The sequence below is a fragment of the Vulpes vulpes genome, chromosome 9 (assembly GCF_048418805.1).
Source record: "Vulpes vulpes isolate BD-2025 chromosome 9, VulVul3, whole genome shotgun sequence".
Taxonomy (NCBI): domain Eukaryota; kingdom Metazoa; phylum Chordata; class Mammalia; order Carnivora; family Canidae; genus Vulpes; species Vulpes vulpes.
In genome coordinates this window covers 21,549,034-21,575,938 of record NC_132788.1, presented here as the reverse complement: position 1 = coordinate 21,575,938, position 26,905 = coordinate 21,549,034, and the positions used below count along the sequence as shown (strand labels likewise).

The window sequence follows — 26,905 nt, the reverse complement described above, 5'->3', positions numbered from 1 at the left end:
TATGGATGGAGAGGGGCACAATGGTGGCTTTGTAAAAATTGTACCATGACATGGTTTTCTCTTCACTGGCGCTCTTCACTGAGAAAGCTTAGTATTGCACATGCTTTAAAAAAAAAAAAATATATTGAAGGTACATTCAGAGATGACAGGCAATAAATGGATAACTGACAAGATGGCTACCATCCAAGTTCAAAAGAATTTGATTTCAAAATCCTGTGATTTGCCTACTTACCGCATCAGTTCAGTTCATAGCTCTGATGGGAAAGAAATGAGACTCTAAGGACTGAGATGCGTCCCACAGCAAATACCAGGAAACAGGGGAAGATATTTCTCCTTCTCTAGCTGATGAACTTGTTTCTGCCTTAGCCAAAATCCTACAACAGCCTCACCTGAAGGATTTATCATGAGCCAGGTAAGCCAACTTTCTTCATGCCCCACCCTAACCCTCTCATTACCTCTAGACTTGAACCAGGGTTAGGTCTCCACATGTCCCAGCAGACAGATTCCAGAGACAATCTTGGGAGAAGACACAGACACACCCCAAATCTACAAGATTCTGCTCATTGATGTCTGCAAGTTGGTGGTCATGCACAGAAATGGATTGTCAAGTGTGCTTGGGTGGCTGAGTAGGTCAAGCGTCTGCCTTTGGCTCAGGTCATCCTCCCAGTGTTCTGAGATCGAGTTCCATATAGGGCTTCCTGCTCAGTGGGGAGTCTGCTTCTCCCTCTATCCCTCACCCTGTTAATGCTCTTTCTCTCAAGTAAATAAAAGCTTTTTTTTAAAAAAAAAAAAAGTAGATTGTCAAGGTACTAGACCAAGAAGTGGAAGTTGAAATAAGATTTGGCAGACTGATGGGGGTATACTTCTTAGAAATTTTGGTGTAGTCTACAAGTTTAAACAGCTGGGAATGTGTATGTCAGAGCTCTCCAGGGAAATACAACAAGAGTTCAGAATCTGAAGGCCTGAGAATGGGAGATAAGAGCCAGTGGTATAAGTCCTGGTCTGAGTCTGAAAACTGGTGTCTAAAGGCAGGAGAAAAATGGAGGTCCCAGCTCAAGCAGATAAAATGAATTACCCTTCTTCCACCTTTTTGTTTGATTCAGGCCCTCAACAGATTGGATGGTGCTCAACTACATTGGGGAGGGTGATCTTCTTGACTTCATCTACTGATTCAAATGCTAATCTCTTCCAGAGACACCCTCAGAGACATGCCCAGAAAGAATGTTTTAGCAGCTATGTGGGCATCCCTTAATCTAGCCAAATTGACACATAAAATTAATCATCACAGGGGTGCCTAGGTGGCTCAGTTGGTTAAGTGTCTGCCTTTGGCTTAGGTCATAATCTCAGGGTCCTCATATCAAGCCCTGAGTTGGGCTCCCTGCTCATCAGGGAATCTGCTTCTCCCTCTGCCTCTGCACCCCTCAACCCATGCTGTCTCAGATAAATGTTTATCTTAGATATTGTCTCTCAGATAAATAAATTAAAAAAAAAAAAGATTAACCATCACAGAGTGGTATTCACAGTTTGTTCAATGGTAGCCCATGCAAAGTTACTAGAAGACACCAGAAATTGGTATAGAGGAAGGGAACACTTGGGAAATAGAAATGTTGGAACGGATTTTTCTATGTACGATACTCCACCTTCTTCCTAATGTAAGAGAACTCTTGAGACACTCCTCCAAGGCCTTGAGAAATACATTGGTGTGGGAGGACTATCACCTTGATTACAGGGGCCATGGGAAGTGGTTTGGACCTTGGGTGATGATACTTGAGTTAAGGAAACTTCTCAGTACATAAGAGAGGAAGAATCAAGAAGAAGCCTCCTAAATAAAATCCATTGCATATCTCTGGGAGAATCACAAGGGTTAGAACCACCACCAAAGACCATAATCATGCAGGGACCTTTGATTACCACCAAACTTTACCTAAGATGGATGGGTCTTAAAGAATGTCAATTCTTCATTGTAACTTGATTAGGTGATTCTAGCTATAGATGCCATTCCTGATGTGATCCCTACTGCTGCCATTGCCAAATGCCCAGCTCCCCAGCAGCAGTGCCAAATCCTGAGCTCTAGATAGGGTGCTCACATCCAGAGGCTTAAATTAGTCACTTGGTGGCAAGCCAATTACATCGAAATCCTTCCATAATGGAGAGGGCAGCAGTTTTTCTTTTATGGACTAGATGCTTCTTCTGGAGAATGGGTGAAGGGGATAGCTATAAACACCAGCTTTAACCTGATGATCTTTTATAACAGTGAGGGTGGTACCAGCCAACATTTTCTTCCTTACTTGGTTAATTTATTTTATTTTCTGCCCACCCCATTACTTTATACACAGTATACTTTTGATGAACTTTATGATTTACTCTATAGGAAACAGAATTTCCAGATGACATTGTGTCAGGATGAGAGCAAGGATGGGCATTGCACAGAGAGGCTAGATACCGAGCTGGATGGAGTAACTGATGAGCCTAGAGATATGGGATTAGAACGAGCACTTTTTGTCTGTGAGGAATGGCTGCCTGATGTTAGTGTACTATATGTAGATTCTGTGTTTGTCTAGTTGGCAACTATTACTCACAGGGCCAAACTAATGGCCACAGTGTTTGCATCATCCCTGGGATCCAGTTTTCATGGAGGTACAAAAATCATATTACAGGGACGCCTGGGTGGCTCCGTGGTTGAGAGTCTGCCTTTGGCTCAGGGCATGATCCTGGGTCCGGGATCAAGTCCTACATCGGGTTCCCTGTGAAGAGCCTGTTTCTTCCTCTATTTGTGTCTCTGCTTCTCTCTCTCTGTCTCTCATGAATAAATCAATAAAATCTTAAAAAAATAATTGTATAAACTCTCTAACCAACCCTGAGTCAACATCCCCAATCACTTCCTTTGTCTCTCACACACCAAGCCAACACTCCCCTGTACAAAAGAACCCCACAGCCAGGTACTGGACAACTAGAGACTGTCCCTATACCCACAGCCTCGCACTATCCAACTGTAAGCTGCTCACTCTGGCCTGCCTTGCCTCTCTTGAAGAAACTCTAACAAATACTCTGGGCGATGCTCTCTCTTTAGGCTTCTCTGCCCCCTGGCTGGCCCTGGTGTCTCCCTGTGTGGCTTGCATGGCACACTGTGGTTTTTATTTCTAAAGACCTGTAAGTATTAACTTCTTCCTTTATGACAATCATTCCTGAGTCTACATGTCTTGCCAAACTGAATCAAAACAAATTCCAGGGACAACTTTTAGAACAGTTACATGTAAGCATTTTTTTCCAAGGTGTAATTATGGCAAGTTGGGTGTGCATGATGTTAGGAGCCCAAAAGCTGGATTTGGGGGTGCTTTTTAGCATTTAAACTCATTTCAGATATTTTGGAAATGTTCCCATCTTGAAGGTCACAGAGCTCACTTTCCCCAAGGAGCTCAAAACACTGGATTCCTACTTCCTCAACCTTCCTTGCACCTCATTCATGGGCACATGCTTAATCAGATGCATCTGTCCCGACCTTTGTATTGGGGGCTAGTGACACAAGGAAGCAGGGATAGAGGAGAATTAATTCTGGCAGCAGCAGGAATGGCTGGTTTCCAGGGACAGCAGTGACAGCAGTACCAGTAGCAGATGTTGCAAAGTTTTCCATCCAGTTCTACAACAGCAGGGCCTATCGTGCAGGTTAATGGCTTGTGATTTTGGCTGGTCTGGCAGATGTCCCACTAGTTCTTAGTTCCTCACCTGTGCCCTAAGCGGGTTCTCCAGCTTTCTAAGTGCTTCTTTGAACTACCCATTGTCCTTTAATAAAATCTGATTCTGCTTAAATTCATTAACAGGTTTTTATTACTTACAACCAAGAACCCTAGTTGATGTAAGCTATGGTTATTTCCTTCCTTACACACACACATACATACACCCCTCAATATGAAAGTACATATGGTGAAATATTAACATTTGTTAATTTTGGATAGTGAGACTATAGGTGTTTAGTGAATTATTTTGTATTTAATGTCTTTTAATTTTCTCAGAAGATAATACTAGCAATCACATGCATATGTGTAAACGCACATGTATATTTATACACACATACTTACACATATATATAATGTATTATTTCACTGTTCTAGTCCTTTATACTAAATCATTCACTCCCCACAACAAGCCTGTGTAATAGGAACCAGTAGTCACATCTTCCTTTTACAAGAAAACTGAGGCACAGAAAGCTCTAGAAACCTACCCAAAACTACACAGCTTTCTTTGTTTTTTTTTTTTTTTTTTTTTTTTCAGCTTTCTTTGAAGTATAATTGACACATAATATTATATTGGTTTTAGGTGTGCCACATAATAATTTGACAATTATATACATTACAAAATACCACAATAAGTGTAGTTACCATCTGTCACCACATAAAGTTATTACAAAATTATTGAGTATATGCCCTATGGTACTTTACATCCCTGTGACTTATTTTATAACTGGAAGTTTATCCCTTTTAATGCCCTTCACCTATTTGACCCATCCCCCACCCCACCCCTCTGTCAACCACCAGTTTCTTTTCTGTATTTATAAGTCTGTTTCTGTTTGGTTTTCTATTTGCTTGTTCATCTGCTTTGTTTTTTAGATTCCACGTATAAGTGAGATCATACGGTGTTCATCTTTGTCTGACTTATTTCATTTAGCATTATACCCTCTAGCTCCATCTATGTTGTTGTGAATGTCGAGATTTCATTCTTTTTTTAGATTAATTTATTTGTTTATTTATTTATGATAGTCACACACACACACACACACACAGAGAGAGAGAGAGAGAGAGAGAGAGAGAGAGAGAGAGAGAGAGGCAGAGACATAGGCAGAAGGAGAAGCAGGCTCCATGCACCGGGAGCCCGATGTGGGATTCGATCCCGGGTCTCCAGGATCGCGCCCTGGGCCAAAGGCAGGCGCTAAACCGCTGCGCCACCCAGGGATCCTGAGATTTCATTCTTTTTTATGGCTGAGTAATATTCCATCATATGTATATATCTCATCTTTTTTTTATCAATTCATCCTCTAATGGACACTGAGATTGCTTCCATTTCCTAGCTACTATAAATAATGCTGCATAGGGGTGCATATATCTTCTTCAGTTAGTGTTTTCATTTTTTCCCACAAATACCCAGAAGTAGAATTACTAGGTTGTAGGGTATTTCTATTTTTAATATTCTGGGGAAACACCATACTCTTTTCCACAGTGGCTGCATTTTACATTCTTACCAACAGTGCATAGAGCTCCTTTTTCTCTATATCCTTGCCAACACTTGTTATTTCTTGTCTTTTTTTTCTAGCCATACTGACGGGTGTGAGGTGGTATCTCTTTGTGGTTTTGGTTTGCATTTCCCTGATGATGAGGGATGTTGAACGTCTCTTTTTTTTTTTTTAAGATTATTTATTTATTTATTCATGAGAGACACAGAGAGAAAGAGAGAGAGAGGCAGAGACACAGACAGAGGGAGAAGCAGGCTCCATGCAGGGAGCCCAATGTGGGACTAGATCCCGGGACTCCAGGATCACACCCTGGGCAGAAGGCGGCACTAAACTGCTGAGCCACCCAGGGATCCCAATGTTGAGCATCTTTTGACGTGTCTATTGGCCATTCAGATGTCTTCTCTGAAAATATTTCTATTTGATTCTTCTGCCCATTTTTAATCAGATTATTTATGAGGGCTGGGGTTTTTTTTTCTGAGTTCTTTATATACTTGGATCCCCTTAACAGATATATCATTTGTAAATATCTTCTCTCATTTAGTAGGTTGCCTTTTCGTTTTGTTGAGGATTTCCTTCACTGTGCAAAAAACCACCCAGCTTTTAAGGAGCAAAGCCAGACGTCAAACCTTGGCAGTTATACTTGGGGCCCTTTGCTTTTAACAAAATAAGGGAGATGAGAAAACAAGTAGCTTGGTATAGGGGGCAGACCTCGAAGAGTGTTTTCAAGATGGAAAATGAGCTTATTTATGGGCTGAGGAAAAGGATCAAGCAGGAGGAGTGGTGAAGATAAGAGAAAGCCTGGGGATATTTAGTAGATAGGGATTCTATCAAGATCACAGAGGCCAAGCTTCACCGTACAGGGAAGAGGAACAAGATTCCTGGTGAGACAGGAGGCAAGAGGTCGGTTTACGGTTTACGGTTTGGAGGATGGCCTTGCTTCTCTGGGAAACCAAAGGCAAACTCACTGGCAAGGAAGCTGAGGAGGTGACAGGCAAGCTGCAGCCAAACCAGGTGGCAGCATGAGTGTCCTGTTGGTCCTACGGACAGCGGGCTCGGGGAGAGAGGTTTTCCTCCAGAGGAGAAAAGGAAGGAGAGATCCATAGGCTGGCTGACTCAGGACTCTGTCTTCAGTCTTATTCTATTTGAACTTATACTGCTCTCTTGATACACAGACCCAGGACCCAGGAGATCCCCCACTTTGAGGTCAGGGGGTCCAGGCAGCGATCCCAGAGCACACAATCCTTCAGAGCAAAGAGAAAAGCACCTTAATAACTGGACAGAGGGAAAGCAAATCTGTTGTCTGTCCCCACTGGACACAGGCTGAATAGTCACAGGCTCCTCCTCCCCTCCAGAGAGGGTGTGTGTGTGTGTGTGTGTGTGTGTGTGTGTTAGAGAGAGAGAGAGAGACGGAAAGAGAGACGGGGAGGGAGAGAGAGAGAGAGAGAATGAGAGCATGAGTCTGTGTGCTTGCCAAGCCAGCAGTCCCTCTTGTGGACTGGCTTGGCTTTCACTTGCAGAAGCCTTTGTGCCAGGCTCTCCATGACACCCTCCTCTGTAGCACCTGCATGAAGCCTCTCTGAATGACAGAGCTGGGAGCCCCAGGCAAAGTGACCTGTCTGCAGAACTTGTGCAGCCCTCTCCAGGAAGCCTACTCGACTCTCAGAGTCAGGTCACCCTCATCTGCCAAGGAGTGTCCTGCTCCAGCATCTGTTGGACCATAAAATGAAGTCACCGAGCTCTGCTTTGCACCTGCCTTTCTATTTGGGGGGTACTTTTGTTGACTGACTAGGATTTCCAAACCAGGCTGGCTCTGTGTTCTTTCAAAGACCTCTCTTCTTCTGTGGCCACAGGTAAGAAAGGTGCTCTCAAAGCTTGTGTCAGGGGATGTGGGGGTGGGAACATTGTGTGTGTGTGTGTGGGGGGGGAGATCAAGGGGATCTAGCAGATTGGTGGCTTCTGGGTACTTTAGGAGGGGAGTATGTCAGAGTGCTGGAAGTCACCTGCTCATAGAAAAAATTTCATCTTCTGATTATCCCTGCCAGGGCTGTTCAGAGCCTAGTGATGCTCAACTCCTTCCACTGATGGTAGCTCAGTCTCAGGAGCTAGTTGCTTTTCTATATTAAGTCTGCTTCTATGTCTTTATTACTACTATTCCTTCATTATTCTATTCATGAAATAAACATTCTATATCCTTTAGTAAAGACTAACAGACATCAATAGTATATACTGACTTGGGAGGTAGCAAGTTCTTCATTGCTGGGGTTTTCTGAGGCTGAAATTTGTTGGAGAGGATTCCTACATCGGCTGATGTGCTAATCCAGATGACCTTTAAGATTCCATATGACCTTGAGGTGTTAAGCTTCTGTGATTGATCAATTTATTGAGCAGAGCAGATATACAAGCTAGAAATATGCTCTCTCTCCCCTAAGCACCTGGAATGAAATTATTTGGAAGAAGAAACAGTATCATTTCCTCTTATCAAGGGACTTCTTTGGGATATTGACAGTTGGGACAGAGTTGGGACTCTCATATGGGGGGGTGGGGGACAGGGTGCTGGATGGCAGAGACGGGCTGGCAGGATCTAAGCAGGCTTTCTGGAGAAGGTGATGCTTGTAAAAATAATAGAACATGGCCTGGTGGGTGGAAAGATGAAAATCAGCTGCAGTAGGAAGATGGACAAAGAGGCCAAATTACCTTGACTTACGGAACCAGGACTCAGGAGGTCGGCGTGGGGGTGGAGGGTAATCTGGTCACCAAAGTGTGTCAGCAGCAATAGTGGGGTGTTGGTGTCTGAGCCCTTAAATACAGTGTCTTTGGGGTAGATTTCCATGTGCATCCCATTCACCCGCTTTACAAACAGGGGCATCACCCCACAGCCATCCTCTCCCCCAAATCTGCAATCCAGCAGCTTAAAGGATAAAAGGGTCCCAGGTTCTTTCTCTTTTAATATCTTTCTTAGGTGGAAGGTAACTCTAATTACTGTCAATTGCCCGGGATAATTTCTCCTGTGGTTTCCAGTGACAAAGTAATGAAATTACTGTTGTGGGCTAATTACAAAGGAGGCAAATTTGAGGCATCTTGTAGGAATACATCCTCTAGAATCAATGGACTTTTATTCTTTTTTAAGATTTTATTTATTTATTCATGAGAGACACACAGAGAGAGGCAGAGACATAGGCAGAGGGAAAAGCAGGCTCCCTGCAGAGAGACTGACCCAGGACTTGGTCCCAGGACCCCAGGATCATACCCTGAGCCAGAGGCAGACTCTTAACCACTGAGTCACCCAGGTGCCCCTCGATTGACTTCCATTTGCACATTCTTACAGAGGGCCCAGCACATCTCTGGTTGGTTCTTTTATGATGCAATTTCAGCATGCTTGGGGAAAAAAATATTTTATTTAGTGCACTTGACTGAGAGGTGAAACAAGTCATAGCCTTGGGATTTGTGGCCATGATACAGGTTAGAAGGAGGAGGGAGTGAATCTGCACGGAGAGGAAATTCCTAGAACCCTGGATCCAGGCAAACACGGCTTTGGGGTGGCACAGCTTTCTCTTCTCACCACTCATCTGCCACCAACCTCAGTACTGATAGTGGCTTAGCAGTGCAGTCAATAGTGCCAGGATCTATAGAACACATGGAAGTATGGACCAAGTTGCCCATACAAATTGCCCTTCTAGTTGGTGGCGCTGGGTAAAAGTTCAGCATATTATAGTTTGGAAGCTGAAGACTTGAGTTTGAATCCCAACTGTGTCGATTTTGAACCATACATTCCTGATCAAATCTTTTCTTAGCATTAGTGTTTATTTTACATATGTGAAAGAGATAAAAAAAAATCTCTTCCGCTTACCCTTCTGGGGTGATATGAGGCTCAAATAAGATCAAAAGTGTGAAAATACCTTGTAAACCTTAAAACTACAAAGTGCAAGTTTTCTTAAAAAGATTTGGGCGTTATCATCAAAGGGGACCCTGGCATCCTCTTTCCCTGCACTTGCCCTTCTTATTCTGTCACAGCTAACTCAAAGCAGTGAATCTTCAGGATATGTCCTGGTGGAGAGAAACAATTGAATTTTATAGCTCCTCTTCATTTTAACAAGCAAATGAAACTTCTAGATGATGGAGATGGTGTCAGGTAATAATTTGTCACTGACATCTCAGGTCAATTAGGGAAGCATGGGACACGTGAGATTCCTGTGTCATCCTGGGTAGAGAATGAAAGAGAGAAGAGGAACCAGAAAAGGAGTCCTGTGATTGTCAGGTTTTGAATGAATGTAGAAAGGTTAAAAAAAAAAAAAACCCACAAAAAAACCCTATAAAAACCCACCTGTTCTGCAGCTTCCCCTGGGTGTTAATGAAATTTGTTTCTGTTGTCAACACCAGGATCTATCTCCAAAATCAACTCAACTCAACTCAACTCAACTCAAGCATCTCTCGGGTGCTTATACAACATCAGATTCAACGAAGAGCTTCCCAGTGTGAGGAGTTGTAAAAAGCACGGGACACCTCTGGAACTTGGGATGTCTCTGCATGGCTTTGAAACCAATGGGACTAAATGAATAAAGTCATGCCTCATAGCAGGGGTGGATGAGCAGATTAGAATTCTTCTTCCATCCTTTCTTCTCTACTGTGTCTCCCTCAAGGCCACATGTTCTCAATTCTTTGAGCCTAATGCCTGGCATATTATTGGCCCTATAGTGGAAGAGGAAGTGGAAAGATGAATGAAAGCATAAATAATCAGATTATGGGAACAAGTATTCAATGTCATCTTGCTTCCTAAACTAAGCCATAATCCTTCATAGATTCTTCTAGAACCCTCTTTCACTCCTGCGTAACATTCATGGGTGACCCTACATACCTAGAACCCATAAAGCAAACCCCTGTTATTATAAGGTCCGTGCTTGGGGCTGAGAGAACAGGTGAATGAGACACAATCCCCATCCACAAAGAGCTCACAGTAGTGACTTCTGCTTCTCTTCCCAAGCCCCTGTCAACTTTTGTCTCCACTTTGGAGCCCATGTGAGGAATTCAGTGCTAGGATCTATTTTCTGTTCTCCTTTTTGTCTCAGCCCTAAGGTGATTCCCAGGAACACAGATGACTTTTTTTTTGGGGGGGGGGTGAGTTTTGAGTATTTATTACCTATTTTTTCCCAAGTCATTTTTTATTGTAGCGGAATATACGTAATTTACTCTTTTAACCATTTTTAATTGTACTGTTTAGTGACATGAAGAATCTTCACTTAATTGTGCAACCATCACTTCCATCCATCTCCAGAGCTTTGCACTTTCCCCAACCAAAATTCTGACCCCATTAAACACTATCTCCCCACTCCCAACCTCTCCCCAGCTTTTGGCAGCCACTATACTGTTTTATTCATTTGACTACTCTTAGGTAGTCAAATAAGTGAAGCATAATATTTGCACTTTGGTTTATTATTATTTATTATTTGGCTTATTTCACTTAGCATACTGTCTTTAAGGTTCAGCTATGTCCATAGACATATTAGATTTTTTTCCTTTTTAAGTTTAAATAATACTTCACTGTATGTATACAACACATTCATTTATCCACTCGTCCACCAATGGGTATTTGGGTTGCTTCCACCTTTTTCACAGTGACTTTGATGACTTGCACTCCATGCAGATGGAGAAAAGGAGTCCTTTTAAAAAAAGCTTTTTAATTGAAATTTTAGGTAGTTAACATACAGTGCAGTATTCATTTCTGGAGTAGAATTCAGTAATTCATCACTTATATACAACACTCAGTGCTAGAAGAATGGAATCTTCAATCTACACATATTTGGGGGATGAGAGCCACTTCCCCCATTCCCACCGTGAGATGGAGAGAGGCACATAAGACACCAGCAGATGTCACCACTCAATTAAAAATACTTTACAATAATATTTAGTAACTAGTACATGCTTGTGGTACAAAGTTTGGAAAATATAGCAAAGTGTCAAAAAGAAGTAAGAATTGCCTCTAATGTCCACACCCGGATATAACACAGGTGATCTGTATATACACAGAAAAAAGGATTGGAAAAGAGCAGTTAGGTTGTCTTTGTCCACTGGGGCTGCTATAACAAAAAATAGCACAGATTGGGTGGCTTATAAACAACAGACATTCATTTCTTACCACTCTGGAGGCTGGAGAGTCTAAGACCAAGGTGCTGGCAGATTCGGTGTTTGATAGGAGCCTACTTCCTGGTTCAGAGATGATGCTTTCTCCCTATGTCCTCACATGATAGAAGCAGGGAGGAAGCCCTCTGGGGTCTCTTTGATAAGAACACTGATCCCATTCATGAGGGTTCCACCCTCAAGACCCGATTACCTCCCAAAGCCCCCCACCTCCTAATACCTTCACATCAGGGAGTAGGGTTTCAAGATATGAATTTACTGGCAGAGGGGACTATGAACATTCAGTCTATAGTACTGGTAATAATAGCTTTCTCTGGAAATAAATTAGCTGTTCTTGTTTCTCCTTGAGTCTGCTTTAGGAAGCCCCCAGGAGGCAGTCTCTGTACCTGCAAGGGTATGAGCCCCCAGACCCAGTCGCCGCAGCCCATGTGTGCTTCGGGAGCTGGAGAAGCAAAGGCAGCACACAGACCTCATGCATGTGCGTGATGCACAGGGAGATGTTAGTTCACGTACATATAAAGCCTCACTCCCATTAGAGAGCTCCTAATAATTAGGCTCCAGAATTTGTGGTTTGGGCAGAAGCAGCTCTAGAGGGAGTTTGTATTGAGACAGCAAATCTATGGAGGAAGCTTCTCATTGCCAGGATCCCCTGCTCCACCCCCGCCCCCCGTGGGCCCCCTGGGAGAGCTGTGGGCTGTTCTTTCTAGTCCCCAGAGAAGCCACTGGGGACTACCAGCCTTTTCCACCTGCCCTTTGGGGTTTTTTGGGGGCTGGGAAGAAATGCAGAACCCCTGAGTGAGGTAGGAGCCCCCAACCAAGGAAATGTGGGCCAAGCATGAGGTATGATGTGGCACTGAGGGTGAGGGTGGCTGGTGGTCAGGGGCCAGATTCTCCCGAAAGGCACCATAGATCAATGTAATTGTCAATTTCTCATGAGTCTTTGAGTTGAAACCTGAGAAAACCAACACAGGATGGCCTTTCTTCCCAAACACACCCTGGAAAAGCCTATTAAAATAAGTACATTCCAACATGCTGAAATTCACGTGGAACCCTTCCCACACCCCCTCTTCCTCTAGTTGGGCTCAAACCACCAATGCTTGAGGTCATGGGGTCTTTAGGCCCCAATAACTCTAGCAGCCACCACTTCCCCTATCCAGGCCCCTGCAGTTCTCAGGAGCTGTAGTGCGCACGATCCCATTTGCTCCCTCCCTGCACCCGTCCTCAGGGGTAGGCAGGGAGAGAGTGTGCTATCCTTAACCATAGGTAAGACAAAACTCCAGAGGGTTTGAGTGCCCCGTCCAAGCCCTGAGTCACTGAGTGTATTGGTCAGGACTCAGAGCCACATTCACAAACTCTGGGAGGGCAGCTGGGGTGGTGTGACAGGTTTGAGGAGAGATGGAACACCAGTGATGGAATCACTGCTCTAAGACTAGGGACAGAGTGCGCTGGCGGATGTGAAGGAAGCAGATAGAAGAGGTTTCGTGACTCCTCCACTAATAATAATTCAGATTCCCCTCACACAGTTGGAGATTACATTTTAACATCCCTCTCACTCATATTCTTTTTTCTTTTTAAATTGTGGTAAAATATGCATGACCTAAAAATTTACCGTTAGTGACATTCAAAATGTGCAAACATCGCTGCTATCTAGTTCCAGAATATTATCATCATCCAAAAAGAAAGCCCATGCCCATCATCTGTATTGAGAGTCAGCGCCCGGTCCTGAGGACATGGCTGGTGCCGGACACAGAGTCTGCATTTGATACATGCAAGGTGTACCTGAACCTGAGACATCCCCACTCTGCCAATAAGAAGTGCTGTTAAAAAGAAAAAAGTGCTAATTTGAATATGTAAACTTTTTAGGGTAATATTTAATGTTTTTTTTCTATTAACAGATGTTATAAATCACCTACTATATGTATTAATACATTAACTTAAAAATGTGGCTTTTCTCCAACTCCCCCTGTTACAAAACATTGAACACTCACTCCAACCTTTGACATTAGTGTTATTCTCGCCACAAGAACCATATTCACATTCTGGCCTTTGTCATTGTCCCTACTGTCTAAAGAAAGTTGGCTAATTTTATTTTATTAATCCAGGAGGTATTTATTTTTTTAATAATAACTCTTTTGAGGTACAGTTCACGTTACTATAAAATTCATCCTTTGAAAATGGACATTTTGGTGAATTTTAGTATATTCACAGAGTTGTACAATGGACACCACTTTATCACTGCAGAACATTTTGATCACCCCAAAAAGAAATCCTGTATCAGTGATCACTCCCTCTTCTCCCTCCCCCCACCCAGCCCCTGCAACTGCTAATCTGCTCTCTGCCTCTGCAGATTTATCTATTTCAAATATTTCATATACATTGAATCATATAATATGTGGTTTTTATGTTTCTGGAATCTTTCACTTTGCATGTTTTCAAGGTTCATCCATGCTGTACCAGGTGTCAACACTTTATTCCTTTTTATGACCCAGGCTTCCATTGTATGAACATACCATCTGTTGTGTGTTTGCTCATCAGCTGACTGGCATTTGGGTGCTTCCAATTTGGGCTATTGTGAATAGCACCTGAAGTCTTCTACTGACCATCCTTTGCAGTATGGTCATCTCTGTTTTAGAAATGCAGCTCCGAGTCCAGAACAATGGGAACTTCATTCTCAGCTTGTACCCCCTCTGTCCAGTGGGTCAGGGCTTATCTGAGGGCACAGTAGCTGGTTGATGCCAGAGGAAGAAGATGTTAGTTGCTCAGTTAAGCCAGGGAGAGCCCAAAGCCCTCAACTCCTGGGAGGCCTGTTGGCTCCCCTTTCATAGCTCTGTGACCTGTGAGAAACAAACGACCTGAGTCCCTCTCCATGGCATGACCCTAAGACTCTTTCTATGGCTTGTTCAGGTTCCACAGTGAGAGGAGCTGTGCGGAATCCAGTGGGAGCTCTGCTGTGTCAGCACCTGGAAGCCTTACTAGGGAAGCAGGTCCAAGCCTCAACCCACAGCAAAGCCCCAGCCTGCCCTCCTTCTGATGTCCAGGGGAAGCCAGACCCCGGACCACTGAAGCCATGGGCTCCTCCCACTCTGCAGTCCTATCCATGACACAGCTTGGTCTGTGGTGGCTCCTTCTGATCCCAGCAGGTGAGTGGGTGTCATCACTAGGACATCACGTCACACCTGTGGGCTCCCATGCAGCATGGAGGAGACTCCTGCAGGTGGGTTCACAGCAACTGCCAGGGAACTTCCAGTAGCTCATTCTGCAGTGAGAAGGTGACTGGGTGCTCACAGCTCTGGGCGCGTCACCTTGAACGTCTGCCAGCTTCAGTGTTGCTCATCTGCAGAGTGTGAAGCTGCCCGGGTTGTTGTGAGGAGCACATGAAATGAAAGTCTGTGACTAGCACCTGGGATGCAGTAGGCGCTCGATACATGGCAACTATTGTTAATGTGTTTTTCTGGGTTTTAGCGCAGTAACCTTGGCTTGCTCAGGCAGCAGAAGCACGCAGGGTGAAACTGTTTGCAAAACATGGTGAAAAATGGTCTTGAGCGATTCATCAATTTTGGGACACTTGGCCTGGTTGATAAGAAGGAGCAAAAGCCAGTGGTTTGAGCAAAAATGGGGGAGATGCCTGAAGTGGCAGAGGATTTTGTGGTTGGCATTAGCCAGTGGTTCATTGACAAGTGGATGGGAATGAAAGGCTCACTGAGATTCATGAAGCCCTTCTCTCTGCTGCTCACCCCATACCGACCAAGTATCTCCCCCATACTGCTGTCCCTTGGGGCTCCTCAGTTCAAGGCTGCATCTTTTCTCCAGGTCTGGCGTCCTTTCCACTCCACTGCCTCTTCCTTCCTCTCTAGCTCTTACTTCCTTGCCTTTGTATCTAATAGTCACAGAGTAATGGCCATTTCTTGAGCTCTAAGCGTGCACTGCTTGCTTCATTAAGCTCCATTATACACTCTTTTTTTTTTAATTTTTATTTATTTATGATAGTCACACACAGAGAGAGAGAGAGAGAGAGAGAGAGAGAGAGAGAGGCAGAGACACAGGCAGAGGGAGAAGCAGGCTCCATGCACCGGGAGCCCGACGTGGGATTCGATCCCGGGTCTCCAGGATCGCGCCCTGGGCCAAAGGCAGACGCTAAACCGCTGCGCCACCCAGGGACCCCCTCCATTATACACTCTTATATTCAATCCTCAACAGTGTTTTGAGATAGGTTCTGGATAGCGTCCCCAATTTTACAGATGAGGACACCGAGATTGAGTGGTTCTGATTTGGTGGGAGAGGGACCAGAGCACCCACCACCATGGACTCCCAGACACCCCACTCTTCCTTCCTGTTCACAGGGTCAGCACAGCGAGCCTCCCATACCCAAGCTGAGGACCGCCTCTTCAAACACCTCTTTAAGGGTTACAACCGCTGGGCGCGGCCAGTGCCCAACACCTCGGATGTGGTGATCGTGCGCTTTGGGCTGTCTATTGCCCAACTCATTGATGTGGTGCGCCTGTCCCCCCATGCTTCTCCCCCTTGGGATCATCCCCCAGACCACAGGTCCCTTTGCTGAGTCCTTCTTCCCTCCCTTCCCAGCTTCAGTTCTCCTCCTTCCCACTCTCCCAGCCCTGCAGCCCCTCCTGACAGGGCCTTGATTGGCAGCAGTGGGCTGTCTAGGAGCTCTGTGTGTTCTATTTGACATGAACCCTGAGGATCCAAGGGGCCCCTGTGATCCTGAAGAATTCGAGTAAATGTAGCAGTGTCAGAAGAGGGTGGCAGGCTGGGCTGGGCGTGGGGTGTCATGTAAGAGGTTCTTCTGGTGAGTAGGGGCCCTGCATCAGCCCAGCCCACTCTACATTGTTAGGGGTGGGGGCTGGCTCCATCACAATATTGTTCTTAATCTCTCTACTGATCAGGATGAGAAGAACCAGATGATGACCACCAACGTCTGGCTAAAGCAGGTGAGAGCATCTTCCCTGGTTGAGGCAAGAGTAGGGGTGAGAGTCCACTGACCCCAGACACTCCCAGGAACTGTCTCACAAACAGTGGGATTCTGGATTCATGTTTCAAGTAAGCGTTGCCACTTGGGACATTCCCAAAGCCAGCTGATTGCAGACTGCTTCTCATAGGGGCAGTACCGCGAGACTGTGAGTCCAGCACCTGAGAATGTCACCTACAACCTAGTCATCCCCTTTTGGGGAGAGGCATTTCCTGCATGCTGGCTATTGTGTTTGCAGATCTGCTCATTCTGAGTAGTCACTGAAAACCCATGGGAGGTTTCATTCTGCCCATCTGACAGCTGAGGAAAGCCTGAAGCCGGGTACAGTTCATCTAGAAAAGGGGGGGCCCCCGGTGTGCTCAACTTGGAACCCTAGGCTCCTTCTGCACGAGAATGCTGGGTGTTCCATGTCTATGCTGCCTAACAAACTACCCTGAAACGTAATGGCCTAAAGCAACATTGTCAACTCTCATAGTTTTGTGGCCAGGAGTTTGGATGCCTTCTCCACATTGCATGGCAACTAGTGGTGTTATTTGGTGCTACTCAACCTTTGGCTGGTGTGCTCTGGAGGATCTAAGATAGCTTCACTCATGTCCATTCCTTAGCAGGGATGTCTGGAAGCTGGGCCCACTTGGCCCCTTCACCCTCTTGAGGCATACTGAGTCTCTTCATGAGTTCTCTCCAGCACACAGTTGGATGCCTCCCCTGGAGGGTCAGGGACCCCAGAGCAAGGGTCCCAAGAGACAGGAAATGAAGCTGCTGGTTTCTCAATGTCTGGAAGCTGCCTCCAGGCCTACCATCACTTCTGGCAAAGAATGTATCCCTTTTTGATGTACTATTGTTGGGGGCATAGGCTGTATTACAGCCTGAGTATATTCCTTCCCACTTTACCCCCTCATGCTCTGCCCAGCCCCTCCCCAGGCTCGGAAGTAGAGGTGGTGGGGGAACATGAGAAAGAGGAACTAGCCCTCTGCCTACCTTCCCCCCACTCCTCCCTCTTCCTGCCCCACTGGTAACCTGACCATCTCCTATCTCAGAGGTTGGCACTCAGAAAACCACAACGGTCAAAATTTTTATTGACATCTCTATTTTGAGTCTTTTGAATGAACACCTTACTTTCCCTGGCCCCAGGGCTCTCTACTGGCCATTTAGCTTACAATGGGATGCTTAGGTGAGACATGTGGACGGCACCCCTCTGACACTGTTCCCCTTGCAGCTGCGAGGGGGTACATGGCCCATCTTTACAGATGTACAAATTGAGGCCCTAGCAGTAAGGGACTTGGGAAGCCACACGGTCCTTCAGTGCAGGGGCCAGACCTAGAACCTGGCTTGCCATAACTGTCCCCACAAGCAGGTCACCTTGGCCTTCAGGGTTGGGGTAGGGAGCAGAGGAAGGAGCCCCGGAGAAGGAGTCATGCCAACCAGCACTGCCTCTGCCTACCCTGTGATGCAAGTCACTTAACCTATCACGGTCTCATTTCCTCATCTTTTAAATGGGAACAGTATAATCTGTTGCCTGCGTTGACAACCCATTGTCAATGACAGTAACCCATGGGTGTAGATACCCTCCAAATGGTGATTGAGTCTGAAAGCTTGACAGATGATGGACTAGAGGGAAGAGGATGCATTTATGAAGACCAATCTCAAAATTGTTCATCCACGTCCTGAGAAGCCCTGACAATTTTACAAACTTTTTAAACCTTCCTTATTTTGCAACCCTGGCTCCTCTATGCACCTAAGACTTCCCCTACAGGTGAGCGGCCAATACTGCTCCAAGACCGGTGTCTTCCCAAGTATGGTTTGGGCACCGATGGCAGTGTTTCGTGAGATGGTATTACTTGCTTTGCTAATCTTTTTGTAATAGTCTTCTATTTATGTTTTAGCGGATATTTTCAAATGCTCCTGATTTTCTAGTTTAGGTCAGTGATGTCAAATTTCAAAATTTATGTAATTTTAAAAAGAGTGAGCCAACTTAAAGGAAAATACCAAGTACATGATGATACAGGTAGAGCACATGTATTAGCAAAAAGTATCAAACTGGGACTTAGGTGCTTGAAGCTTGGGAACCACTGAGCTAGACCAGTGCTTTTGTTCTCATGTACCTGCTTCCTGAAAATGCTCTTATTTCCCTTCACTCCTTCCTGGATTCCTACCAGGTTGATACTTTGTGTAAACGTTACACCACTATCCTTAGACGGGAAAAGGCATCATGCAGGGGATTTACCTTTACTAAAGTGTATCATTGCACTATTTTAGTGAAGATGTACACACGAAAAATGGCCCCTGGAATGAGGTCAGGCTTGGAGTCAGGGAGGCCAGGATTCAAATACCAGTGCTGCCACTTACTAGCAGCGTACCCTCCATACATCACTTTCCTCACCCTAACCGGTGGGATTGTTGTGCGGATTAGAAAGAATCATCTATAAGAGCCTGTAACAAAACTGGGTTCATAAACATAGTAGCTATTATTTTAATTGTGAAAAGCCCCTGGGAGCAAAGGACAGCCTTTTGTGTTGACCCCAATCATTATCTTCTAGTTGTTTCTTTCAGGTCCAGAAAGGATGTGGGAAGCCCTCCCAGAAATAGAACCAGACTCCGTTGGAGGGAGGAGGCATTGTTTTCATTGCTCAGCTACACACTGACTGAGCATTTACCTGGGGCGTGGTGCTAGGGTGCCAGAATTGAACCAGCTGTTGTCCCTGGCTTCGTGGAGCTTACAGTGGCATTAAATAAATACATAGGCAAATCCACATTGATCACCACTTGTGATAATGCCAAAGAGGAACATTATAATAATACAAACCTGGTTTTGAGAAGGATTCACTTGGACCAGCAGCTGGCAGCAAGCCTGGGACCCAGAGCATCCCCTCCCTGCTGGGCCTCCCACGGGGCGCTCTGGAGCAGAGCACAGTTTGGAAGTCACTGTGGACTCCCCAGTCTCAGCTGCATAACCCGGGAAGGGATGCTTTCGCTTCTTTGTCCTTAGTTTCTTTACCCGTTAAAATGGGGAAATACTCCCCCGTTCAGCATCCCTCCCCAGCTCTCCCATGGAGGCTCTTCCTAGACAGAGGGTGTAAGAAATCCTTTGTAAACTGTAAGGCACTAAAAAACCTTGTTCCTACAAGTGGATGAGGTGGTTCTCTGGGGTCATCCCACTAGGGCAGCAGAATGAGGACCAGAGGTGGGGCTAGGATGACCTGTGGCCCCGGTGTGTCCAGGATTCTGAGTATTAGAGTTGGGGAAAAGCAGGGGGTTGGTTCTCACAGGCTGGACTCCCAATCTCCAGCTCAGAGCCCAGTCTCGGCCTCACAGCCCTTTCTCTTCCATGTGGTTAGGGGAGGCACTTGGGGTGCTCCCGAAGCCAGCTGCCAGGGGGTCCCCAGGCAGCCTTAGGTGTACCCCAAGGACCGGTTCTGACACGACTCCCCTCCCCACGCACAGGAGTGGACCGACTACAAATTGCACTGGAACCCGGCCGATTTCGGCAACATCACATCCCTCCGGGTCCCTTCGGAGATGATCTGGATCCCTGACATTGTCCTCTATAACAAGTAGGAAGCCTCGGGTCTAGGAGGCCCCTGGGAGGGGTGGGTAGAACGAAGCTGGGCTGGGTTGGACCTGGGAGGTGCCTCCTTGTGTCTCGCTTCCTTGCCTCCCTCTCAACTCCTTCACTGCTCATCCTCACCCCCTCCACCTCTCCTCTTGATTCCTTTCTTTCTTTTGTTTTGTGCTTTCACTCATACACCAAAATTTACTGAGTACCCACTCTGAATTAGTGCACGGTACTGTACTCCTGGCACACGGATTTGCCAACACTGAGTAGTATCTGAAAAATGTAGCTGGTGCAGGCTCTGGAAACACTGCCTAAGAGTTGGCAGTTTGCAGGATGGCAGTCCTGTTGGAGCAGGTAAACGGCCACCCCAGGGGGTGGGAGGACAGCCTCAAGGGAGCAAACTCACTTGGTATGGGTATGTTTTTTAAACTTGTATTATTTATAGCTTCCTTGCATTAAGACCAAAAGAGCCATCTTTGAACATAATGATGAGAAGCTAATAAAAGGCAGGGGAGTAGAAAGAGAGTCCCGGTGAACACCCACAGCACAATATTTTTAGAAAGAAGATATAGAGATCTAGTCTTTCATTTGTGTGTTTGGTGTCAGGTAATTGTTCATTTAAAAATCAGAACTTAACAGATGTTTGGCATTATGCTTGTCTAACAGTGTTTCCTGACCTGGGGTTCTAAGGAGCACCAGTTCTCCAAGATATGAATAGGTGTGAAAAGCAGTCATGTGATCAAATAATTTTGGATAATAACATTGTATGCTGTGAAGTCCCCTACCCCGGCCCCAGTCCTTTGAAAATGTTAGCACAAGACAGCATTTTCAATGTTGTTGGAAGCTATCCTGCCAAGAGACCCATGTAGTCTGGGCCTTCTCAATTCATTTGACCCGAATTTGGAAGAGCTGCCTTTAAACAATAAGATAAAGGGAGACAGATCCACCTTTGAGTTCCGGAATCTTCAGATAGGTCAAAGGGGAATACAAGGACCCCTTCACACCGCCCAATCCTGGTGAGACCCAAAGCCCTTTGCCCTGAGCCATGTCCACAAGCACACATTCAGCACAGATTACCAGAAGGTCTAAGCCTGGTGTTGGCTCCTGTCACTGGACTAATAGACCCCTGGACTAGCACCCAGGATCCTTCTAGTTCCTGTTCCCTTTGTTCCTGGGAGAAATCAGGAGCAAAGTCCCAGCATCAGATATGACTTGAAGTTTGAGATTGTCCAGAAAGCTTCGACCAGTGTTCCCTGATTAAAACAGAACATTCTTTTGATAGGATGAAAGTCCAAAACCAATTCTTGCAGACATTTAAAGAAAGGTCTCCTATATCCAGACTGTCCACTCTAGACTAAACAGGGAGGGTCGAGGAAATTGCACCTTTCTTTCCTCAAAAATGGGGTACCTGTTGCCATCTAGTGGTAATTCTGTGTGGTGGCAAAAAAAAAAAAATTCAGCTTCTACACTGACCCGTTTCTTACTGTCCACCAAGTTTCCTGTTTCCAACCTTCTCTTTTAAAGTTTCCCATTTCCCAATCTCTAGCCTGGGATTTCTCCATGGGAAAGAGCCTATATTCCCCTGTATTCTTCTGGTTCCCTTGCCTTTAAGGAATTGTGCCCTTAAACACTAGGGCGTGGAGCCCACAGCACCACTTCCCCAGGGAATCGGACTCAGGCTCTCGGCAAGCCCCATGGCATGGTCACTGTCCTTCCAGTGTTCCCAGAGCCCTAGTGGGCTCTTGGATGCCTAGTCCCATGACATCACAGTGTCATCTCCCACCACCCCTTCTTATGCCCTGCACCTGCCCCAGCCCAAGGACACACTGTGAGTCCTGTCTTTCTGCTCTGTTCCCTCCGCTGCTCTGCACTAGTAGGCTCTCCACTCCATCTCATCACCAATCCTACTGGCAACTCTCAGGGTGACCCTGCTCACTCCACCCCCACCGCCCCGCCCCACCCTCAGTGGGTTTTGGGGAGTACTGTTGCCAGACTGCCTGCCTCCCTTGTGTTACAGGCATTTGGGACCACATCGCATTTCCTCATGATTCTTTGAGGGCAGGCCTGTGTCTCCCATTCCATCCCCCACAGCTCCTGCCCAGGCCCTAGGGGATGAGGCTGGGTGCAGAAATGCCCAGTAAGTGGATGGAGCCAAGGAGGTATCTCCCTTCACCAGCAAAGGTGTTAGGTCTCTTCTGAGCAACTAAGGGTCCCAGGTGGGAAAGACGCGACCCCCTCTGCAGATGAGGGCCTGGCTCACTATCTGCTGGGGGGAGAAAATATAATCACCCTAAAATATTAAATGAATACAAACAGGCCATAAGACTACACGTTCCATGCGTTTATAAATATGTAAAAAATTATATACATGATCTGTGTGTTGATCAAATACGTATGATATATATAACATCAGAATGTTAATAGCGATGGTTTTTTGAATTCTTGGTATTTTCCTATATTCTTCAAAATCCCCGCTTTAAAAGATAGCATTTGAAAGACAACTCGGGCAGCTCTAGATATGTGTGTGCTGGGAGAGCCTCATACCTTTGTGTAAATCAACCTGGCCGGGCCCGGCTTCGTTACTGGGGGTCCCCCGCAGCTGGCCGTCTGGAGCAGCCTGGCGTGGGTGGGCAGGTGGGCTGTGCCGGCTCCCCCAGCTCCTCTCCTCTCCCCAGTGCAGACGGGGAGTTTGCCGTGACCCACATGACCAAGGCCCACCTCTTCTCCACGGGCACCGTGCACTGGGTGCCCCCTGCCATCTACAAGAGCTCCTGCAGCATCGACGTCACCTTCTTCCCCTTCGACCAGCAGAACTGCAAGATGAAGTTCGGCTCCTGGACCTATGACAAGGCCAAGATCGACCTGGAGCAGATGGAGCAGATGGTGGACCTGAAGGACTACTGGGAGAGCGGCGAGTGGGCCATCGTCAACGCCACCGGCACTTACAACACCAAGAAGTATGACTGCTGTGCCGAGATCTACCCCGACGTCACCTACTACTTTGTCATCCGGCGCCTGCCCCTCTTCTACACCATCAACCTCATCATCCCCTGCCTGCTCATCTCCTGCCTCACTGTGCTCGTCTTCTACCTGCCCTCGGACTGCGGCGAGAAGATCACGCTCTGCATCTCCGTGCTGCTCTCGCTCACCGTCTTCCTCCTGCTCATCACTGACATCATCCCCTCCACCTCCCTGGTCATCCCGCTCATCGGAGAGTACCTGCTCTTCACCATGATCTTCGTCACGCTCTCCATTGTCATCACGGTCTTTGTCCTCAACGTCCACCACCGCTCCCCCAGCACCCACACTATGCCCCGCTGGGTGCGGGTGGCTTTTCTGGGCTGTGTGCCCCGGTGGCTCTTGATGAACCGGCCCTTGCCCCCCTTGGAGCCCCACGACGCCCCGGATCTGAAGCCCAGCTCCTCTTATCACTGGCTGGAGACCAACGTGGATGCAGAGGAGAGGGAGGAGGAAGGGGAGGAGGAAGAGGAAGACAGATGGGTGTGGGCGGCTCATTCATCCCCGGCCGTGGGTGCCCTCTGCAGCCATGGCGGTCTGCACCAAAGGGCCTCAGGTCCCAGGGCGGAAGCCCAGCTGCAGGAGGGTGGGCTTCTGCTGTCACCTCGCATACAGAAGGCTCTGGAAGGTGTGCACTACATTGCTGATCACCTGCGATCTGAGGATGCTGACTCTTCAGTGAGTTGGGGCCGGGAGAGGGGCTCTTCCTCTTGGTGACCACCTCTCATCCCAAGGTGATAGTGTAGACCATCTAGTCTCCTCCATGAGGACCTGTTTCCCTCAGTTGTGGCCCTTGGGAGTCTGGACTAAACTGTGATAAAGTCTAGCTGGCAGGTGACAGACTAGCGGCCCAGAATGCCCAGCTAAGGCTAACTGGGGAACAGCAAGCCAGAGAGGGAGGGATTTCGGGTGCTGAAAGTCCCCGTGCCATCCTTATCACCATTGCCCTATAGGTGGTGGGGAAGGAGACAGAGGGAGGTGGAGGGACTATTGTCCAATGATAAATCAGATAAATCATGCTGCTACTTCCGCATCCTTCCTCATTTGTCCTGTTGGTTTCCCCCCTATCTTATTTGTTACTGGGCTCTGGGCATTTTGTGGAATTCACTATTCATCCACAAACCCTGGGGAACTTTGGTTGTACCAGGTGAACTCTCCCCCCCACTGCCCCGGTGCCTCCTGTGCCTGGTATTATTAGGTCAGCAGGCCACTGCTTAGGAACACAAATGTCTTCTTATTCACCTAGGGAAGGATGGAAGGCCAGATGGTTATTAGCGGGTGGCCTTGTTGAGTGGATAAAAAAAAATCATTATATATAATCTGGGGGCAGGTAGGAATCCAGACCTGCTTGCTTGGGCTGTAAGCCCAAATTCCACAAAGCACACCACCCCCCCTTGACTGTCCCAACCTTCCCTGGGCCACACCTACCCTCACCTACCTCTTCCTCTCTATCTCCTGCAATGGGTGTGGGGTTGGGAAGGGAGGCAACATGGGGGCAAAGTCTTCACCATTTTGTAACTGCTGGGTGTTGTCTATTTTTTAAATTTTTATAAAAGATTTTGTTTATTTGACAAAGAGAGAGAGAGAATGTGAAAGAGAGCACTAGTAGGGTAGAGGGAGAGGGAGAAAGAAGCTGACTCCCCACTGAGCAGGGAGCCAGTCACAGGGCTTGATTCCAGGACCCTGAGATCATGACCTGAGCCCTAAAGGCAGACACTGAACTGACTAAGCCACCCAGCTGCCCCTGCCAGGAATTGAGTTTAAATCACTGCAGGCCACCTGGGAAGGTCCATGCCCCTTAGTGGTTCTAGAACCTTAGCCCCCTTTAGCTGGAACTTGAAAGTCTTTGGAAAGGCTCTGGGTCATGTCATAAGGGTGAAATAGGGCAGAGTTCATTAGGAGAGGCTTGTTTGAGTCTTGAGACAACCTTAGCTTCCCAAGGTTTCAGTGCGGCCACTGCTGCCCCCAGAGGCTGTGCCCAGGTGGGATGCTTCCCCTTTCCCAATGGGCTTCTGTCACTGTGAGCCCATTTCTACTTGCAGGTGAAGGAAGACTGGAAGTATGTGGCCATGGTCATTGATAGGATATTCCTCTGGTTGTTTATCATCGTCTGCTTCCTGGGGACCATTGGACTCTTTCTTCCTCCGTTCCTGGCTGGAATGATCTGATTTCCTGTTCCTTGCTTTGACACAAAGGTGGCACTACTGACATCTGTAACCACTGCCTCCTTCAGAGTACGCCTATGGGGTCAACGCCATCTGACTGCAGGTGCTTCTCTGTGGAGTCCCTACACTGGTCTAGTCATCGAAGACTCCTTGGGTCAATTAATTCACTTGACGTTATTGTACTGCATGCAGAGAATCTGCTGGGCACAGAGCCCTGTTTTAGGTGCTGAGGAATGAAGAAATAAGGAACTTGCTCTGCAGAAGTTTTCGATATGATGGTGACAATATGAAGCCCTGTAGGATTCTCCTGCAGGGGCCAATGAAGACACTGGGTAACAGGAGGAGCAAGCAGGATGATCCAGGGGGTAGAGGACCTCAAAAAATGGGTGTATGGGGGGGCGGAGAGAAGAGAGGATGCCCCAGGGGGTAGAAGGTCTGTGACCAACAGTTTGGATTCAGGAATGAGCCTGAGGTGTCTAGGAGAACAGGCAGGGTGAGCTAGGGCTCCTGTGTGGGAGCCGCGGGAGGAGTTTGGAAAGGCAGGTTAGGGTGTCTTCAAACCACACAGAATAAAGTTCAGAGTCTAATCCTGAGGGTCTAACAATGGTAAAGACTCCCCTGGAAAGAGAGAAGGGGTAGCAGGGCCACATGGGGGTAGAGGCACATGTCAGACCTGCACGGCGGAAGAATGTGTGGTTGGATGCAGGTAGTTGGGCCATCCCACCCTTCTGGAAACTCATTTGAAGTCCTGGCTTTCTCTCACCTTCCTTTCCGCAAACTGGCTCAGCACCAGCTGGTCCCAAGAGGTTTGGCCATGCTGCAGTTCCTACCATCTGTCCTTGAATGCACATTGGCAAACCAGGAAGATACCCAGGGCCATCCTTGACTCAAGTTTGCAGCTTGCTCCTCCCTCCGGTCCATAGGGCAGGTGGTGGCCAGCACACAGGATGTTTGCACAGAGTGAATTAAAAGAAGCCACTGGATGGCTTTGCACCTTGACTGCTGTGTAAATGCAGAAGCTGTAGGACTGCTTCCCTTCCAGCTTGGCCTCCTGGTCCTTCCTGAAGTCCTGTGATGGCTTCTGAGCTGCTCTGTACGGCCCTGGATTCCTTGCACCTTGGAATCCAACAATGCACAGCCCTCAGCCACATGCTGGAGGCAGGAGGAGCTCCTGCCTGGGGATCAGGCCTCACCCCTGCCTGTCCAGCCCTCTGAGGACAGAACCTCAGCAGCTAATAGATGCGGACATCGGCTCTCCGGATAGTATGGGGACCCTGGATAGGAAGCTGAGTAGGATGAACTTCCGGTTTCCCTTTAGCCTTTGGGGTACCCCACTCGACCCTGCCTGACAGACACAGATGAAACCTGCAACGCCTGGCCCAGACACCCCCAGTCCTCAGTTCTTCCCAAGACTCCCACATGATGACTCATGTGGTTTCTGTCTCCCTCCAGCTCCTCCCAGCTTCCCTTCCCCATCCTGGCTCTCCCAGACCTTATCTCCTGGTGCAGTGATGTTCCCTCATGCTATTCCATCTCCCATCCCCCTTGCATGTGAGTAAAGAGATGAAATAAAGCTGAGGCCGGTGCTCATTCAGCTGTGGGACCCTTCCTTAGCATCCCCAGCATCATTCAAGCCCTGCTGGAGCCCCAGATGTTTGCACGCCAGCTGGGAGGGTGCCATTGGCATTCCTCATGTGGACCTGGAAGGTCTGCCCTGGGTCCCCACTGGAAAGTCACCCTTCGGTCAGGTGCAGGGATGAAGAGGCTGGAGCACACACCTGACCCTACTGCCCCTGTGTCACCACACACCCCTCTGTGCTTGAGCCTGG

At 47.2% G+C, this 26,905-nt stretch overlaps 1 protein-coding gene across 6 annotated transcripts; it reads left to right on the top strand.

The window, feature by feature from the left end:
- The first annotated feature begins 6,535 nt into the window (after positions 1-6,535).
- Positions 6,536-26,670, top strand: CHRNA2 (cholinergic receptor nicotinic alpha 2 subunit). 6 transcript variants are annotated; one of them, XM_026007883.2, is made up of 7 exons: positions 6,536-7,074; positions 14,261-14,496; positions 15,697-15,848; positions 16,258-16,302; positions 19,782-19,891; positions 22,569-23,589; positions 24,954-26,670. In XM_026007883.2, exons 2-7 carry the CDS (start codon positions 14,424-14,426, stop codon positions 25,077-25,079), a joined length of 1,527 nt encoding a protein of 508 aa, XP_025863668.2. In that variant the 5' UTR covers positions 6,536-7,074; positions 14,261-14,423; the 3' UTR covers positions 25,080-26,670. The 6 variants fall into 6 exon arrangements, with proteins under 6 accessions (XP_025863668.2, XP_025863669.2, XP_072575636.1 ...); XM_026007884.2 differs by having other exon boundaries at positions 6,604-7,074; positions 15,697-16,088; XM_072719535.1 differs by having other exon boundaries at positions 6,645-7,074; positions 22,705-23,589.
- Positions 26,671-26,905: the final 235 nt, after the last annotated feature.